Source organism: Rhinoderma darwinii, chromosome 4 (assembly GCF_050947455.1).
Source record: "Rhinoderma darwinii isolate aRhiDar2 chromosome 4, aRhiDar2.hap1, whole genome shotgun sequence".
Taxonomy (NCBI): Eukaryota; Metazoa; Chordata; class Amphibia; order Anura; family Rhinodermatidae; genus Rhinoderma; species Rhinoderma darwinii.
The window spans coordinates 230,272,839-230,294,173 of NC_134690.1; the positions used below are offsets into that span (position 1 = coordinate 230,272,839).

At 39.3% G+C, this 21,335-nt stretch overlaps 2 protein-coding genes across 4 annotated transcripts in view; one reads left to right on the forward strand and one right to left on the reverse strand.

Annotated features, from left to right (window-relative positions):
* Positions 1–21,335, reverse strand: part of AK9 (adenylate kinase 9) — a 114,303-nt gene that overhangs the window by 33,089 nt on the left and 59,879 nt on the right. For all 3 annotated transcript variants that reach the window (XM_075862265.1, XM_075862264.1, XM_075862263.1), the window contains 6 exons: positions 20,197–20,311; positions 19,059–19,153; positions 6,772–6,906; positions 3,339–3,545; positions 2,040–2,173; positions 1,129–1,335 (listed from right to left, as the gene is read on the reverse strand). In XM_075862265.1, the coding sequence (XP_075718380.1) occupies positions 1,129–1,335; positions 2,040–2,173; positions 3,339–3,545; positions 6,772–6,906; positions 19,059–19,153; positions 20,197–20,311 (893 nt within the window). The remainder of the gene's footprint in view (positions 1–1,128; positions 1,336–2,039; positions 2,174–3,338; positions 3,546–6,771; positions 6,907–19,058; positions 19,154–20,196; positions 20,312–21,335) is intronic.
* Positions 12,007–15,480, forward strand: LOC142759747 (uncharacterized). Its single transcript, XM_075862269.1, has 2 exons — positions 12,007–12,995; positions 15,400–15,480. Coding segments are annotated over exons 1-2 (855 nt in total). The 5' UTR covers positions 12,007–12,141; the 3' UTR covers positions 15,401–15,480.

Here is a 21,335-nt window from a genome sequence, read left to right on the forward strand (position 1 = left end):
CCATTCATTTCAGGGGGCACCATGACATGCTTTATTTGCCCTCTGGTGGCGCTGCAGAGGAATTTAAACATTAGGTTCCCCTGCAGATTACAGCTGATCTCGGATGGTCCCAGTAGTGGGACATTTTTAGATCATCATTGGGTAACCTTTTTAACAAAAAAGGATTGTAAAAATCAGACAGACACTCTCTTTAAGTAATTATTATAGTACATTTGTCACTTTTTAAAAAGCTTGAATAAAACTAATTGGAGCAGATCTACTAATGCATTGATACTAGTTTTCTAGTGTATATATATTGAAAAACATGGCATTTGGGCCAAACACCATATTTATGATGCCTTTGCAGCACTTTTTCTGGACACGTGGAGAAAAAGGTGAGAGTAAGGGTATGTTTACACGCAAACGAAAAATATGTCTGAAATTACGGAGCTGTTTTCAGGAGAAAACAGCTCCTGAATTTCAGACGTAATTGCTCGTACTCGCGTTTTTTGCAGCGTCCATTACGGACGTAATTGGAGCTGTTTTTCAACGGAGTCAATGGAAAACGGCTCCAATTACGTCCCAAGAAGTGCCCTGCACTTCTTTTGACGATCCGCCTTTTTTACGCGCCGTCTTTTGACAGCGACGCGTAAAATGACAGGTCGTTGGCACAGTACATCGTAAAACCCCGTTGAAAGTAATGGGCAGATGTTTGTCTGCGTAATGGAGCTGTTTTTTCAGACGTAATTCGGGGCGTAAAACGCCTGCATTACGTCTGAAACTTGGTCGTGTGAACATACCCTAAGACTTCAGACACATTTCTGTTCTTAACATAACGCCTGGTCCATCCTGTGTGCACCACTAGATAAATCTATCTCATGCGGCATGGGGGAAGCGAGGTCTTTGCACCATTCACCGAGTTGATAAATCTCCCTCATTGAGTCAACTATTAGGACATCTAGAGTAACAAAAAGTAGTGTTGCTTTTGATAACTGAAGCAGCGGTCACTTGTCTTGTGGGGGTAGTAAAATTACCGTAAGCGTGTTACCTTGTTTTGCAAACCTTTGCATTTATCATTTGCGCTATTTGTTCTAAATAATCCTGTCACACACTTGTTTTAACTCTTTCCCGAATATAAAATAACATTACTTGTAATGGTTCTTCATGAGCGACATAATACTGAGGATTCTCAAGAAATGTTTTTCTTGCTTCAGGACTGGAGCAGTAATAAGTATTCTCTCTGTATATTGCAGCATAGTCCATCTGTCCTGGGTGAAGTACACGTTTATCTTTTAACGCTACCGGGCAGAAGTGCTTGGAGTCTCCGTAACGTTTCATCTTTTCATGTAGAATATCCTAAAACAAGCAATTAAAAGCAATGGCATATACACATAAAAGTGAGGAATATTTGTGTTACTGGCTACTGGTATGGCTTGTAATCTATTAAGAATTCCAGTTTAGGAATAGAAACCAATTCTCTAACATATCATTCCTAACGTTCTATTAGCAAGTTATAGAACACTAATGTGGTCTATAGATTGCAAATGGGACACAGGCTATGCAGCGTCAGAGGGCAGTAAGTCGTAATCAGGTTGTAGGACTGACAGGGAAAGTGTGGAGTCCTTACTAGCCTACAGTCATTTTGGAAAGCTGCCATTGCAACAGAGGTAATTCATCTTATAAGATATTAGGGAATTGTTAATAATGGGAATGTTTCACTTCTATGGAATAAAACATCTTCAACTGCTTTCATGAAGGGGCACACAATTGTATTAATGCAGGATAACGGTTACAGCAATGAAATGCCAGGTGACCCACCCCATGCCAGCTCCCTCTCACCGGAGAAACGGGAAGAATGAGAATAGCCACTGGAAGACATTGTTTAATGTGCCAGTGTGTTTGACTCAATACCAATTGAAATACAGGACAAGGTCCTGAATTAGAGCCACAGGAGGTGTGTGTTTAATGTCTCATGGTTAAAATCATTCATGAGATTGTACAGTCTGAACAAAGGAACTGTGACTGGAGAAGATTTTAACATATATTCATAGGACACCTACTTCTTCTGCCTCTTCCTCCTCCTCTTCTTCTTGCTCATCTTCTTCTTCTCCAGCTTCCAGCTCTGCCTGTATGTCTTCTGCTTCTTCATCTATGTCCTGAGATGTTATTTCCCATGCCTGATATTGAAATGGCCCTAGGGTAACAGCATAGTTATTTTAATACATAAATATACTATATACTAAATAAAACAGAAATCGTCCGCTTGAAATCGGTTTTAATGCCTGCACTGACCAAAATCAAGTATACAAACCCACTCAACAACCACACAGTAAAGCTTGGGTCTTTTACTCATGCCAGTGGCCAAAGCCACTAGTCCTTTGTCCACCCCGCAAACCCTTCTGACCTGTTGTGGAGACTTTCCATGTGCCATAATGTTTTCTACTTACATCCCCATCCTTCACTAACAATTGGTTTTTGGATATTACAATTATTTCAGTTGTAGTAATCTTGTACGGGGACAATTTCCTAAAACAGCACATTACATATCCATCCAGCCAATTCTGCTTCTCCTGTGAGGCATATATGGGTTAATACACCCTAGATCTGACCAGCACTCATATACTTTCATTACTGAGACACTTATTTCCAACAATCGATAGAATTATTTTACACGTGGAAAATACCTATTTAAACATGCACTGAATTGCTGCATATACATGTTCTTGCACAATATCCACAATGGTATCACTCAGTAACAACTGAGAAAACGTAAAGTCTTTAGTCTGTTATGTCCAAGGTATCACATATGAATTGGTTGGAACCGATTGTTTTAGCAACGCACACGTAACAATAATTGATGACGATCAGCTTAACCGTTCTGTTAACCGTTATTTTGTGTTAGTTTAGAATATAGCTTTAGATCTCATAAGCTCATGGAATGTTGATTGTTTAAAGGGGTTGCTTAAGGACGTCAACCCCTGTCCATATTCCCTGTTAAGGTATATAAACGTCATAGAGGGGGCTCCTGCTCTGGCGGAACCGGCGCATCCATGCATTACATTTAAATGACTGCCATGTAATGCTCCATTTCCCCTGCAGGGGTAATGCCTGCCTAGACAGAGCTTCCTATGGCGTTAATAGCTGATCGCTGGGAAGGAGAGAGCAGACTCCTAGCGATCAGCTGATTGCCACGACAGTTTCATTTTCAAAACGGGTTGGCTTTATAGACAACCCCTTTAATATGTTGATGAGATGACATTACTGTAGTATATTTACACACATGTCTTACAGTTGAGTTTTCATCTTACTATGACAGCAAGTATGGAGACTTCTTTTTCTTCTCTAATTACCAAACTCACTTTCCATAGATGTCACAGCCTCTTGCAGAAGTATTTCTTGTGATTTATCAGCTACTTCCAGAAGAGTGACATTAACTAGAGATGAGTCAGCGAACATTGGCTCCAGCAATTGCCACTCTTCATTAAAGGTGTTTATGAGCTGCTTCAATGGCTCTATCTCTGGCACATCTGGATATCCTCCCTCAGAAACTTCAGGTAAAACAATATCTGGAAAGAAATTAGAATCTCACATTGTAATTCATATGCAATAAACAAAAAAAGCAGAATAATAGCAAACACCCAATAGCAGCTTTAACAATCTGGTGTATACACTATCTGGTGCTGTTAATATAAAAAGGACCATGGAAAGGAAAATGGCATTTAAACAGTGGTCCAAGAAAAATACTTGGTTTTATTTGACATAAAAATGTTACATTGTACGTTTGCAAAAATTGTAGTCTAAACTTGTAGCTTTGTGGCTTTGAAATAAATGTGTGTCCATTGCTAAATTGAGCATTTTTTTGCCTCCGTGTTATCATACACTAGTGTATTCTGGGGAATCAGAATAATATTTACACTTCTGACAGCAGAAAAGAGCTAAGCAGCTGTCCGTTTCTACTAGGGGATCTAGTAGAATTTCGACTAAAATAAAAAATAAATAAAAAAAATCTCAAAGTCAACAAAAAACAGTAAAGAAAGGCAATTGCAATTATTTACCACACTAGTTCTTTCTCCTTTTATGTATAAAATATTCTTCAGACACTATTCAGATTCTATGTTAAATCATGCCTGATTAAGAGACTTAAGTAGTCTTGAAAACGTCCGATTTGTCATCATCTTTTCAGTTTGAAACTTCATATCTACTCAGAACAAACCCCATATGTATCCAGGTCCCCACCCCTCTGCCAGTTTTCCTGCCAACTTACCTTTTTATGTAGATTTAAACTAAGATATGTTAAATGAAGATTATCACTTTAAGATTAGATATAATTTTATATGTAAAGGGAATAAATACAGGAGATTAGTATTCAGTGGCGGATTAAGTAGACCATAGGCCCTGAGCTGTTCCACAAACTTGGGCCCCCCTTCCCCACCGCCGCTCTGCCATGTATATATTAAACACCACCTTTCTGTGTGAACATTGACAAATGGGTGTTACAATTCCTCTTGTCAAAGGGCTGTGTCCCTACATACTGAGTCACCAACCATCGCTGACAGTATAACACTGTGTAGGGACACATCCTCCTGACAATGGGAATGGTAACACACATTTGTCTATTAGTCTTGGGTACACAAAGACTTTATGTGGAATACAAGGATTTCCTACAACAGACATGTCAGAAGAAGGGACAGATCCTCTATAGATCCAGTGACTCACAAGTGGCGTCTTCTCTGATGGGAGTCATTCTCTTTTCTTCTCCATCTGACACAAACCGGTATGGTGACTTCTCCTGATGAGACATCTTTGCTCCTCGCTTCTGCAGCCATTTCCAGCCTCTATAGAAACACAAAAATTCAGACACCAAGGCTCAGGACCATAAACTAAAGGAGTTGTCCGGTAACGGACCAGTTTTTCATACTGATGAACTATTGATGTGCCCGGACAACCCCTCTTACTCAGACTAATAAATTAGAATCCATACAGACCGCAGACCTTCTAAACTATTGCTGTCCCCAGACTCCCCTAAGCAAATACAGAACCCAGAACAAGCACCCTAAACAAATACAGACCCCAGAACAAGCACCCTAAATACAGACCTCAGATCAGACCTCTAAAAAGAGACCCCAGACCAGGCCCCCTAAATACAGACCCCATAAACTAATACAGACCCCATACCTGACCCCCTAAATATACAGACCCCAGACCTGACCCCCTAAATATACAGACCCCAGACCAGACCCCCTAAATATACAGACCCCAGGCCTCCTAAATACAGACCCCAGACCAGACCCCTAAATACAGACAACAGACTAGACCCACTAAACTAATACAGACACCCTAAATACAGAACCCAGACAAGTCCCCCTAAATACAGACCACAGAAACTAATACAGACCCCCTAAATACAGACCCCTTAAACGAATACAGATCCCAGACCAGACCCCCTAAATACAGACGCCAGACCAGACCACACCACCTAAATACAGACCCCAGACCAGACCCCTTGAATACAGACGACAGACCAGACCCACTAAACGAATACAGACCCTCTAAATACAGACGCCAGACCCCTTAAACGAATACAGACCTCCTAAATAGAGAACCCTTAAACTAATACAGACCCCAGACCAGACCGCCTAAACTAATACAGACCCCCTAAATACAGACCCCTTAAACTAATACAGACCCCAGACCAGACCCCCTAAACTAATACAGACCCCCTAAATACAGACCCCTTAAACTAATACAGACCCCAGACCAGACCCCCTAAATACAGACCCCAGACCAGACCACCTAAATACAGACCCCTTAAAAAAATCCATGATCCCCCTTATACTTACCTAGCAGCTCACCTCACCTCACGGTCTTCTCTCTTGCTGCTGTTGTAGTACCTGCTGTTGTAGTACCTGCGATCATGGACCAGCTGGTCTCTAATCAGTAACAAGAACTGAAGACATAAGGTCATGTGACCTTTATGTCTGTAGGTCATTTACAGGACATAAACAATGCAGTTTTGTCGCGGTTTTTGCCGCGATTCGCGGCAAAAATGCATTGTACTTGGCATGGCCATGGGCCCCCCAGGAGCCTCGGGCCCAGGGCGGCCGCCCAAAACGCCCAATGATGATCTGCCATTGTTAATATTGGTGTTATTTAAAGTTATTATCCATCCTTGAATACCATTTTTTTTTTTAATCTAAAGAGGTTCAACATTCTATACTGATTAATTTCTTAATATATTTTTAGAGTGGAGGGAGCTACATTTTTCTGACACAGAGCTTGAAATCACTTGCATAGACATACATTTAAAACATAATATACTGGCTACCTGTGGCGGCCACTAGAGGGAGCATGGGAACTAACTACATACGGTCATACGCTGAACGGATAAGTGCTCCCTCTAGTGGCAACTGCATGCAAACAGTATGTCATGTTTTAAGAGAGACATATCAGAAGTTTTGAACGGTGGCGGTCCCGGCTTCATGCAAACACTTTGCATGGATTTCTTAATAACGATTTACAATTTTTTCCCTCTACATGTCGAACCCCTTTTACTTGCATTGTGCTGTACATTAAAGTGGATTTGTGGTGTGAATCCTCACCATAAATCTGCAGAATGTGTGACCATGGCTTTTATAAAACATGTTTATCTTAGTGCTAAACTTATAGGAGTTGTGTCCTTTCAATAGGGTTGTCACACATAAGAACTTGTGCAAAACACTTTTTACTAAAAAGATAAACATCGCTTAGAATTTTTCTCCTACACAACCAATTGAAAATGAAGATTAAGGTAACCTTGATCTGGCTCCAGCTGCTTCTTTTCTGACTGTATTTCTGGCTCTGTTACATTGGTTGTGAACTTTTCATTTGGTGAAGCTGGTTCTGGGGAAGGAAGCTGCTCAGCATCCACTGCACCTTGCTCTTCTGAATCTGCCAGATGAAGATATGAAAGTGAAGCCGTCACTGTAGCATTGATATAGATAACAACTAGAGTCTTAGGACTATGTAGTCCTTTCAGATGCAAACAGTATTCATTTTCTGGTGATGTAATAAATAAAAAACAAAAGACTATATGGTAAAGATGAAAAAAATCGAAGGAAAAAAAAAATCAAAACTACTCTGTTCTCTTTCCACCATCTAAGGCCGAATTCAGACGAACGTAGGGTATGTCCGTGTGATAGCCGTTAAAACAACGGCCGTCACACCGACGCATGTATTTCAATGGGGCCGTTCACACAGCCGTTGTTCCAACAGAACGCGTGACGGGTCCATTGATGAATAGAACATGTCCTATTTTCTTCCGTTTTCACTGATCCCTCCAAAGACTCAAGTCTATGGAGATCCGTGAAAGTGGAACCAGCACGTGGGCACCTCGGACGTGAACGCTACGTTTTTTCACATCTGAGTTTCCCCACGTTCATGTGAATCTGGCCTAACTCTGCCATTCCCCTCTCATTTCAGGGCTATGCCATTTTGGCACCCCTCTCATCAGTCCAGGGCCGTTTTTAAATAGCGCAGAATGAAGATGGTTTACCGGTTGTACAGGTATAATGTTTAGTCTTGGGATCCATCTGAATGTGCTGGGATTGTCGAGACAGGTGGGCCCAGACAATTTGATTAAACTTTGCGCTAATAACCTCACATTTAGAAGTATGGCAACTATAACAGTAATGCAATTTAGAAATGTGTTCACCGGTGTGCTGCTGCTTCTTGTATCTGTTCGCTTATATGTTGCAGTCACAGCAGATTGGCATCTGCCCATCTTATCTCACTTTGATAAGAGGTGCAGACTAACTTTATATTTTCTATTATGCCTCACCATATGTCTGACTGTGGCTAAGGTGCAAGCCTCAGAACTCAAGACTCTCCGTCCCTCCAATACATAAAATCCAAAAAATAGGCAGCACACAGTAGAAACAAAATAAGACTTTATTAGCCCATATGTGCACATGTGGGCTAATAAAGTTCTATTTTCTCCACTTCTATTATTTGGAATATATATATATATATATATATATATATATATATACACATATACAGTGAAGGAAATAAGTATTTGATCCCTTGCTGATTTTGTAAGTTTGCCCACTGTCAAAGACATGAACAGTCTAGAATTTTTAGGCTAGGTTAATTTTACCAGTGAGAGATAGATTATATATATATAAAAAAAAAAAGAAGAAAATCACATAGTCAAAATTATATATATTTATTTGCATTGTGCACAGAGAAATAAGTATTTGATCCCCTACCAACCATTAAGAGTTCAGCCTCCTCCAGACCAGTTACACGCTCCAAATCAACTTGGTGCCTGCATTAAAGACAGCTGTCTTACATGGTCACCTGTATAAAAGACTCCTGTCCACAGACTCAATTAATCAGTCTGACTCTAACCTCTACAACATGGGCAGGACCAAAGAGCTTTCTAAGGATGTCAGGGACAAGATCATAGACCTGCACAAGGCTGGAATGAGCTACAAAACCATAAGTAAGACGCCGGGTGAGCAGGAGACAACTGTTGGTGCAATAGTAAGAAAATGGAAGACATACAAAGTGACTGTCAATCGACATCGATCTGGGGCTCCATGCAAAATCTCACCTCGTGGGGAATCCTTGATCCTGAGGAAGGTAAGAGCTCAGCCGAAAACTACACGGGGGGAACTTGTTAATGATCTCAAGGCAGCTGGGACCACAGTCACCAAGAAAACCATTGGTAACACATTACGCCGTAATGGATTAAAATCCTGCAGTGCCCACAAGGTCCCCCTGCTCAAGAAGGCACATGTACAGGCCCATCTGAAGTTTGCAAATGAACATCTGGATGATTCTGAGAGTGATTGGGAGAAGGTGCTGTGGTCAGATGAGCCTAAAATTGAGCTCTTTGGCATTAACTCAACTCGCCGTGTTTGGAGAAAGAGAAATGCTGCCTATGACCCAAAGAACACCGTCCCCACTGTCAAGCATGGAGGTGGAAACATTATGTTTTGGGGGTGTTTCTCTGCTAAGGACACAGGACTACTTCACCGCATCAATGGGAGAATGGATGGAGCCATGTACCGTCAAATCCTGAGTGACAACCTCCTTCCCTCCACCAGGACATTAAAAATGGCTCGTGGCTGGGTCTTCCAGCACGACAATGACCCGAAACATACAGCCAAGGCAACAAAGGAGTGTCTGAAAAAGAAGCACATTAAGGTCATGGAGTGGCCTAGCCAGTCTCCAGACCTTAATCCCATCGAAAACTTATGGAGGGAGCTGAAGATCCGAGTTGCCAAGCGACAGCCTCGAAATCTTAATGATTTACAGATGATCTGCAAAGAGGAGTGGGCCAAAATTCCATCTAACATGTGTGCAAACCTCATCATCAACTACAAAAAACGTCTGACTGCTGTGCTTGCCAACAAGGATTTTGCCACCAAGTATTAAGTCTTGTTTGCCAAAGGGATCAAATACTTATTTCTCTGTGCACAATGCAAATAAATATATATAATTTTGACAATGTGATTTTCTGTTTTTTTTTTTATATATAATCTATCTCTCACTGGTAAAATTAACCTAGCCTAAAAATTCTAGACTGTTCATGTCTTTGACAGTGGGCAAACTTACAAAATCAGCAAGGGATCAAATACTTATTTCCTTCACTATATATATATATATATATATATATATATAGCACACAAGAAGACAGCAGCACTCACTAATGAATAATCGACCAGGTGCCCAGCAAAACGTCCCGATCCTAGGACGTATAATGATATGTAGCAGAAGAAAATTTGCAGCACTCCAACATGAAAAAAATGGTGGTTTATTCAATCCAAACTAACAGCAACGTTTCAATCCTACAATAGGATCTTTATCAAGCCTAGTGACACATCTACTCAGCAAGTTTATATATGTTTGAGACTCTTTTACATAATTAGTCTCATTATAAAACAATCAAATACAAAGTGTATGAAAACAAACATCATATATTGTGTACGGTATCATCATAAACATAGACATGATACAGAAAATACAGAAGTGTGTATGTGACATCGTGAATAACAATACATAATAACAAAAACATTAAAAACAACTGATTACATTATAATCATTTATGCAGCAGTGGTGTAAAATCCATTGGCATATCCTCACTCACCAATCAGAACTTCAGACTCAACTACTCCATTCAAGTGTCTTGCAGCACTCTGCTGCATCCCTCGTGGTAATTGAAATTCGACACATCAGTGTAATCCCCCGAGGCGGAAGTAAATCATCACTCCGCAGCAGAGAGCATAGATCGCATCCACATGATGTAATGCGTGTCAATGCGTTCCACTGAGTCGCCCCATGTATCATGGCATCGTAAGTTGCTAAGCAACTGCTGTAACATTACTATAAACATCCATTGACACGGCTATGTCAGTCAAAAAGTCATGAATGTAAAAAATACAGATATATTAGTAAATGCTCCCTATAGTAAGTGATGGAGATATTAGGAATATCTAAAAGTAGCTTTATATCGGCTTTTAAAGATGATCCACACGTGGGTTCAAAGACCTCTGTATACAACCAAGTACTCAGAACGATCTTGTTCCCAGAGTTATGGGACCACATAGACACGTCTTCACGTGTCCAGGATGTCACATTATCCTCATACGTGTAACGGACCCATATTATCACACTAGTGATATGATATATCATAAGACAAAAGAATGCATGAGAATCCCTCTCGCTTTTAATATCTCTCTATCACTTAGAAACCTAATAGGAGACTAGAAACAATTCAACAAATAATAAACATATTTTATTGATGCAATAAGACTTGATGCATTGAACATAGCCCCGTCAAATATCATAGTACAATAACATTGAAAAATAATTAAAGAAGTTCCGAAGTTCTGTTGGGAGTGGTATTCCAATCTAAAAAAATACAAAACATAATTGTTTTTAGTATTTATAAGACATTGACAGTAAATATGAGATATAGATATTGATATTAATGTGTCAACAATCATCATACTGAAGAGAACATCAAGAGAACACAAGGGAACGGAGCTCATAAGGCTATTCTATCTACAACAAATTCTACATTAAGTCCACAAGGTTTTAAGGAGTTCAGTAAAAATATCCATCTTAATTCTTTTTTGTGTAAAACCAGATGGCGATCACCGCCAAATTGTAATGGAGGAACATGGTCCAGAATCATAAATGTTAGATCCCTTTCATTGTGACCATGTTCCGAAAAATGTTTAGCTACAGGTAAATCAAGTTTCTTTTTACGTATAGAAAAACGGTGATTGTTTAGACGAGTTTTAAAGGAACAGGTGGTTTCACCCACATAAAGGAGGCCACAGGGACACCATAGCACATATATGACCCACTCTGACTTTTTGACTGACATAGCCGTGTCAATGGATGTTTATAGTAATGTTACAGCAGTTGCTTAGCAACTTACGATGCCATGATACATGGGGCGACTCAGTGGAACGCATTGACACGCATTACATCATGTGGATGCGATCTATGCTCTCTGCTGCGGAGTGATGATTTACTTCCGCCTCGGGGGATTACACTGATGTGTCGAATTTCAATTACCACGAGGGATGCAGCAGAGTGCTGCAAGACACTTGAATGGAGTAGTTGAGTCTGAAGTTCTGATTGGTGAGTGAGGATATGCCAATGGATTTTACACCACTGCTGCATAAATGATTATAATGTAATCAGTTGTTTTTAATGTTTTTGTTATTATGTATTGTTATTCACGATGTCACATACACACTTCTGTATTTTCTGTATCATGTCTATGTTTATGATGATACCGTACACAATATATGATGTTTGTTTTCATACACTTTGTATTTGATTGTTTTATAATGAGACTAATTATGTAAAAGAGTCTCAAACATATATAAACTTGCTGAGTAGATGTGTCACTAGGCTTGATAAAGATCCTATTGTAGGATTGAAACGTTGCTGTTAGTTTGGATTGAATAAACCACCATTTTTTTCATGTTGGAGTGCTGCAAATTTTCTTCTGCTACATATCATTATACGTCCTAGGATCGGGACGTTTTGCTGGGCACCTGGTCGATTATTCATTAGTGAGTGCTGCTGTCTTCTTGTGTGCTATATCTGGATTCCATTAGCTTGCACCACGTTTTTTCAACCATCATTTACTCGTTTAACATGGAGCAGGTCAATATACCTGCTGGGAATGTTTCATCCAATACTGCTGCTGTTTTTACTGAAGAGGACATTGAAAGAATCCTGAGTGGAGCGGAGGGTGATGTGTCATTTTTAAGTGTTCCTTCTATTACTGACATCAAGAGAAATCTGGAATTTGAGTCACGACGTCTGATTAATGTTGAATTACATCTACTCACATTGGGACAATACTATAGAAACAACATGATCCCACGGGGGATGAGAATTTTACTTAAACCAACGATGCATATGCAACACGAAGAGTTCAGGAATAAAAATGAGCAACTCGCAAGCAAATATGCCTTGGAAACCATATTACTTAATATGGATTTTTTGCAGAGAGATCTGAGATCTTTAAGGGTGAAAGTACAAGATTTGGAGAACACACTCAAAACGTTGGTGCAAACTGATGATTTTAATGTACACATGGAGAAATTACGTATGACGCTCAATAAAGTGAGGATGGATATAGAAGAAACCAAAAAGAAGAAATGGTTCCGTGATCAAACAGATTATTCTATGGGACGTGTTTACACTTGGGACAATTCTCTCAATTATGCTGATGGAGCCTTTAGACGTGACAACAAAAGAAGCAATGAACCGGCTTTCAATAAAAGCGATTCCCGTAATCAATTCCATACTAAGAAATATCCTCCAAGTAATAATGAAGATTTTTTAGATTCCAGCCCACTGGACAAATCAAAAAGAAGAAAACCAGACGAGCAGGTCGTAGGAGAAGCAGAGGAAGGAAGAACCCGTTTTCAAAAATCTACTCATCAGAAAGGGCAGAAACCGGTGCAGGACAGCACCAAGAGGACTCTGCCCAAACCACAGTGGTAAATATCTCTCAACATCAATTGTCTCATACACAATTACAATTATTATCAAAAGGGTTGTCATTTTGCCCTAATCAGCATATTGATTGGTTTCAATTAGAGTTGGATATTTACAGTTTTGTCAGATCTATTAAATTGAAGGTCTGGTTTGAAACACAACCGGTTAATACAGTAATACAGGATACCCTTCCGATACTATCACTTAAAAAACTGGGGTTATTTAATAAGAGTGTGTTCCAACCTCCTATAGCATCACATGCGATAGAAACCTTTAGAGAACTAGTACAGAAAGATATTGCTTTACTTAGGTCTCAAACGTGTGAATTGAGCTTTAAACAGCCTAATATGACTACTCTTGATATGGTGGCATTAGATGAGTTGATCCATAACCATGATCTCACTATAAAACCTGCTGATAAGGGTGGAGCAATCGTGGTTATGGATTCAGATATGTACTTGAGAGAATGTTACAGACAACTAGCAGATACCAATGTATATAGAGTACTAAAAAATGATCCTAGACAGGATATTTCAAAAAGAATTACTTCACTTATTAAAACAGCTCTAGATGAAGATATAATTGATCAAATGCTACATAAATTTCTCACTGTTGAATTTCCTGTTACTCCTTGCTTATATATATTACCAAAAATCCACAAAGATTTAATGAACCCACCAGGTCGCCCTATTGTATCTGGCCGGGGCTCATTAATAAGTAACATCTCTATCTTTGTGGACAAAGTGCTGAGAAATTTTGTTATTAACTCCAAATCTTATATTAGAGACACCACTGATTTTCTACAGAAATTAAAATCTATAAAACTACCAGAGGGGTCCATTTTGGTCTCCTTTGATGTTACATCTCTTTATACCTCGATTGATCACAACAAGGGTCTTGATGCTGTACGACGTAAATTATTGACTTCTGACTATGACAATGCTACTTGTGAGTTTATTATTTCATTAGTGGAACTTATTTTGACATCTAACTATTTCATATTCAAAGAGAGTTATTATATTCAGTTGAAAGGAACGGCCATGGGGTCTAACATGGCTCCCACGTACGCCAACATTTTCATGGACAACATTGAGGAGGGGTCGGTCTATGTATCCCACCACTTCTCACATGTTTTGAAGTGGTGGCGATACATAGATGACATCTTCCTCATTTGGACTGACACTGTCACTACATTAATTGATTTTCATAGGTTTCTTAATTCAATAGATGATGATATTCAATTTACGATGATACATTCTATGGATAATATCCAATTCTTGGATGTTACTGTATCTATTGTGAATAATATAATTAGAACTAAAATGTACACGAAAGAGACCGATAGGAACACTCTGCTACGATTTGATAGTTGCCATCCGAGAAGTATGGTAAGGTCCTTGCCGTACAGCCAAATGATTAGGGCCAAACGCAATACCGACAGACAGGAGGATCTTGATATATCTTTAGACACTATGGTTAGTAACTTTTTACAAAGAGGTTACCCCAAAACATTACTGTGGACACATAGAAAAAAGATTGATAATGTAGCGAGGGACAGTTTATTGCAGTCTAAAAAACCGTCAGCGCATGGAAAACGGAAACGTATTCCATTTATCTCTACTTATAATGATAGAAGTGGAGACATTTCCAAAATTATGAATAGACATTGGCCAATTATTAGCAATAGTTTTGGACACATTGATGTATTGAATAATGATCCACTTATGTCCTATAGACGCCCACAAAATCTTCGAGATAGACTGGTGAAAACCAGAATGCCAGATCATAAGAAAACGACACAACCTATTTTTAAACCACTAAAACCTGGCAATATTCCATGTTACAGATGTGTTAATTGTGCTTTGATGTGCAAAGGGGAATTTTTTAGACATCCGTTGACTGGACAACAGTTTAAAATTAAACACAATTTCACCTGTGACTCAGAGTGGGTCATATATGTGCTATGGTGTCCCTGTGGCCTCCTTTATGTGGGTGAAACCACCTGTTCCTTTAAAACTCGTCTAAACAATCACCGTTTTTCTATACGTAAAAAGAAACTTGATTTACCTGTAGCTAAACATTTTTCGGAACATGGTCACAATGAAAGGGATCTAACATTTATGATTCTGGACCATGTTCCTCCATTACAATTTGGCGGTGATCGCCATCTGGTTTTACACAAAAAAGAATTAAGATGGATATTTTTACTGAACTCCTTAAAACCTTGTGGACTTAATGTAGAATTTGTTGTAGATAGAATAGCCTTATGAGCTCCGTTCCCTTGTGTTCTCTTGATGTTCTCTTCAGTATGATGATTGTTGACACATTAATATCAATATCTATATCTCATATTTACTGTCAATGTCTTATAAATACTAAAAACAATTATGTTTTGTATTTTTTTAGATTGGAATACCACTCCCAACAGAACTTCGGAACTTCTTTAATTATTTTTCAATGTTATTGTACTATGATATTTGACGGGGCTATGTTCAATGCATCAAGTCTTATTGCATCAATAAAATATGTTTATTATTTGTTGAATTGTTTCTAGTCTCCTATTAGGTTTCTAAGTGATAGAGAGATATTAAAAGCGAGAGGGATTCTCATGCATTCTTTTGTCTTATGATATATCATATCACTAGTGTGATAATATGGGTCCGTTACACGTATGAGGATAATGTGACATCCTGGACACGTGAAGACGTGTCTATGTGGTCCCATAACTCTGGGAACAAGATCGTTCTGAGTACTTGGTTGTATACAGAGGTCTTTGAACCCACGTGTGGATCATCTTTAAAAGCCGATATAAAGCTACTTTTAGATATTCCTAATATCTCCATCACTTACTATAGGGAGCATTTACTAATATATCTGTATTTTTTACATTCATGACTTTTTGACTGACATAGCCGTGTCAATGGATGTTTATAGTAATGTTACAGCAGTTGCTTAGCAACTTACGATGCCATGATACATGGGGCGACTCAGTGGAACGCATTGACACGCATTACATCATGTGGATGCGATCTATGCTCTCTGCTGCGGAGTGATGATTTACTTCCGCCTCGGGGGATTACACTGATGTGTCGAATTTCAATTACCACGAGGGATGCAGCAGAGTGCTGCAAGACACTTGAATGGAGTAGTTGAGTCTGAAGTTCTGATTGGTGAGTGAGGATATGCCAATGGATTTTACACCACTGCTGCATAAATGATTATAATGTAATCAGTTGTTTTTAATGTTTTTGTTATTATGTATTGTTATTCACGATGTCACATACACACTTCTGTATTTTCTGTATCATGTCTATGTTTATGATGATACCGTACACAATATATGATGTTTGTTTTCATACACTTTGTATTTGATTGTTTTATAATGAGACTAATTATGTAAAAGAGTCTCAAACATATATAAACTTGCTGAGTAGATGTGTCACTAGGCTTGATAAAGATCCTATTGTAGGATTGAAACGTTGCTGTTAGTTTGGATTGAATAAACCACCATTTTTTTCATGTTGGAGTGCTGCAAATTTTCTTCTGCTATATATATATATATATATATATACACATATACACACAAACGCATATATATATATACATAGACACACACACAGTAACGTAAAAAAAACGTGTATACAGGTGTAAGAACGCCTGTGACTGCAAAACAATACAATACAATACACAAGAAAATGGCGACAGCACTCTGCGAACACCAATGCCAACTAAACACAATATATAAATAAATATGCATTGCTTCTAAATCTACTTAAAGAGGCTCTGTCACCAGATTTTGCAACCCCTATCTGCTATTGCAGCAGATCGGCGCTGCAATGTAGAAGAGAAGTGGATGATACTTCTCGTCAGAACGCCCAGCTAGTAAAAGTAGTAAAAACGCCCCGATGTACGCACATAATACACGCCCAGTTGTACTTTTACTTTTCAACACGCCCAGTTGTACTTTTGCAAGCCTCATTTGCATAAATACAAAAATGGTCATAACTTGGCCAAAAATGCTCGTTTTTTAAAAATAAAAACGTTACTGTAATCTACATTGCAGCGCCTATCTGCTGCAATAGCAGATAGGGGTTGCAAAATCTGGTGACAGAGCCTCTTTAAAATAGTGAGGTTCTTCGCACACATTTTGATCAAATTGTGTGAGCCCACCTGCCACGACAATGCGACCTCACATATAAGAGCCGGGTGTATGAATAGCGTAGGGATCTACCTTATTAGTGAGGTTACCTTGTCGTGGCAGGTGGTCTCACACAGTATGATCAAAATGTGTGCCAAGAACCTCACTATTGTAAGCAGATTCAGCAGCAATGCATATTTATTTATATATAGTGTTTAGGTGGCATTAGTGTTCGCAGTGTGCGGTCACCATTTTCTTATGTACAGTGTGTGTGTGTATATATATATATATATATATATATATATACACACACACACACTCATGGCCACCTAATGTGGTAAAACTATGACAAAGTGTGTGCATGTAGTCTAATATCTTTAGTTTATCAACTTTAGTTATGTCCTGCAGTTTTCAGTGTTGAATACAGTGCTTCTTTGCGGTCAAATTGTACACAGTATTCAAAATTATTTAGCCTATAACATATATAAATTCAGTCACTATGGTTGTGAACAATTTAATAAAACACTGTCACTGTTGAATGGAGACATAAAAAATTATAAATTTAAAGCATTTTAATATGTGAACATTTTTTTTCCTCTTACCGTCCTTTCTGTAATAGCGGAAAGATCAGGTCATTACAAGGTGATTTTCCAACACTTTGTCAGAAGTGCCCAATATCTCTGCAAACATAATTCTCGGCCATGCTGACTAATCGACACCATGTATAGCTAGCTATATACAAATAGTGGATTGTATCACAGTATATAGTGAATATTATATCATTAGTTTAAAGGGGTTATGTGGGGACCGAATATTAATAGCAGTGTACTCACTGCAGTATGTGAGTGCACTCGCTAATATACATTCTGGTCCCTGTCGAGCTAATTATGAGATTTTTATAGATTTTTATAGCGCTTGCGGGGACCGGAAGTCTAGTTGCACAGTCTTTCTTCATGACGACATGTGATCGGCCCCGCTGTACTCTAAAGTATAAACAGTAGCAGTAGTACAGCGATTACATAGAGTACAGCGGGGCCGGTCACATGACGAAGAGTCGTGTCATGAAGTAAGACTGTGCAATACCAGAATGTATATTAGAAGTGTACTCACATACTGCAGTGAGTACACTGCGAATACATTTCGGTCCCCACATAACCCCTTTAAGCACATCTCTTGAAAGTTAGGGTGTCCATATTGTATCAGGGCAAAAGTTTCCCAGCAAACTTCCCCACACTGTAAAAAAAGGAATGTGTGAAAAAAGGTCCAAAAGGGGATGATAATGGACACCATATATCAGTGCGACACTGTCCAGTGCATAAAGAATTGCTTCACAGTGTACCACACATCTATGGATTATTCCTTTTATTATTTATTTACCCCATTATTATACCAACTTATTATGCCCTGATCTACTCCACCCAGCTTATACATATCCCCCCCCACACTATAAACTGAAATACCAGTAAAACCCCAAACAAAACTACTACCAAGGAAAATCTACGCTTCAAAAGCCAAATGCCTCTCCCTTTCTTCTAAGCCCCACAGTGTGCCCAAACAGCAGTTTCTGACTACATATTAGGTATTAATGTACTCAGGAGAACTCGCTTAACGATTTATGGGGTACTACTGTTACAGCGATTACATGGAGTACAGCGGGGCAGGTCACACGACGATGAGTCGTGTCGTCATGTAGGAAGACTGTGCCACCAGACTTCCGATCCCCCGACAGCACTATAAAAATCTATTAAAATCTCATAATCAGCGTGACGGGGGACCGGAATGTATATTAGCGAGTGTACTCACATACTATAGGGAGTACACTGCTAATACTTTTCAGTCCCCACATAACCCCTTTAAAGCTACTCACCACTAAGTTATGGAAAGGTGGACGTGACTCAGCATCTTCATTCTACTGTAACGTACATACCTTTTTGAATATCTTCTACATCATCTTTTTGTTTTTGTTTCTCTTCTAGCTTTTTTTTCTCTTCTTGTAATCGTATGACCTCCTCTTGTTCTCTTCTGAAAATAAATTATTAAGAGATTACTGAATGTATAGAATGTTATATTTACAAACAAATCTGGAGCTTCATGGCTACATTGTAAAAAATGTTATATTTAATACCACTGGCTCAAATGCCACCCAAAGAATCTGGATAAAAAAGTGTTTCCTTGGTAGCAAAAGGGATATCTCCTGTTACTACACCACACCAGCGGGGATCCAGGTTTTTCAGTTCAACATTACACAAAAATCTCTGGATCATTGACAGCATATATTTTTCTGTGGACTACCCTAGTGTGAATGACCAATGCTCTAAAAGACATGACGTATCGCTACCTCCTGTTATAAGGATATTCACATTCCTGGATGTAAAGATACATCCATTTGTGGGAAGGGGTCAAAGTCGTATGAAATGAATATATAGCGATTTACAGACATTTTTTGATTATTTATTTTTTTTTTTTCAGGCAGGACATGGTCCATCATTCATAATTATAGTCAAATGTTTGAATAGTGATAAACCTCAAAAGGAGTTTTTGGGGACATTACATTAATGGCCCATTCCTAGGACCACCACCTATCAGCAGAACACATTGGAAGCAGTACCCAGCACAGCAGCGTTTTTAGTGCAAAGGGCCGCGGCGCTCCAGTAATAGTCGTGGCCCTATTGTTCTGCTGATCAGAGGGGGTCTCAGGGGTGGGACCCCTACCAATCATACCGTACATTTATGGACTATCCTAAGTAATAATTAATGTGATATCTCGGGAAAAACTTTTGGGGTTTAATGTCATATAGTCACATACAATTGTATCGGGATAAAATATCTATTTTCATTAATTCATGAGAGAAAAGGGTTGTCATTATTTGTGTAACATTATCAGTAGTTAGCAAGATTGTGGATTTCTATTTTAGTGACAATTAGTGCTCTGTTGTGGACACAGAGCTTTAATGGAAAGGAACGCAAATCCTAAGTACATTGAAGGTCCACTACACTTGTCTTGGTACGTGTATTAATGATACACAAATAAACAATTAACCCTTATCACAGATATTGCTCAATACCTTGCTTCCTCTTCTTCTTGTATCTCTCTTGCTCTTTCCTTTAGAAGCCTTTGTAATATATTATTGTTAATCTCCTGTTCATTCAGGAGGTAGAGTCTGTTGAGTAAATACTTTCCTAAAATACACAAGAATGTCAGAAGGTTGAATACTGCAAGAGAAGTATTGTCACATAGCTTAGTATGTAAACTTATATGGGATATGGCCAGAAGAGTGAGGTGGGAAAAACGCCTATTAAAGTAAAATCTTGCAGACCATGAAACCAATTCAGGGCAGAATCCTCAGACGATGCATATTAGAGGGGTTTTCCCATCTTGGCCAATTCTGGAATATTCACAGGATATGCCACAAAAGTCTGATAGATCCGGGTCCCACCTCTGGGTCCCGCACCTATTGCTAGAACGGGGCCCCCGTACCTTACTCGGCTCCGCTGCCTCCCGGCTACTTCCTGGTCATGTGGTCGGGAATTACAGAAACAGCCGAGTGCTCGCTGAGCTACGCTGTTTCTGTAACGCCCATAGAAGTGAATGGCAGTTACAGAAAGAGTGTAGCACGGCGAGCTACGCTGTTTCCGTAACTCCCGACCACCTAACCTGGAAGTGGCCGGGAGGCAGCGGAGCCGAATAAGGTAGAACGCGGTTTAGGGGGCCCCGTTCTAGGGATAGGTGCGGGTCCCAGAGGTGGGACCCGCATCTATCAGACTTTTATGGCATATCCTGTGGTTATGCCATAATTGTCCAAGATTGGAAAACCCCTTTAAGTAATTCTCTAATATAACCTTCATTAAAAAGAGGTTGTGCCACTTCTCTGTGCGCTCCAGTCGCTGCAGTCTTCCCTGCAAGTAGTATACCCTGTGCATAGGCCGAGAGTGTACTGCTTGCAGGGAAGACCGCTGCGGCCGGAGCACAGAGAAAAGTGTCAGGCTATACTGTAATAAGCGGGGACAACTAACTGAGGCGCTGCACTTATAGGCAGCGACTGGCGTGCACAGAGCAGTGACAGACTATACTGCATGCAGCCCTAGAATTGACTAAGATGCTGAACTTAAAGGCACAGGAGCAGCTAAAGGGACAATGTTAGTAAGAATCATTAGATATAAATCCGTGGATTGTTCCCAGTATATATTTTTTTCAATAAATCCA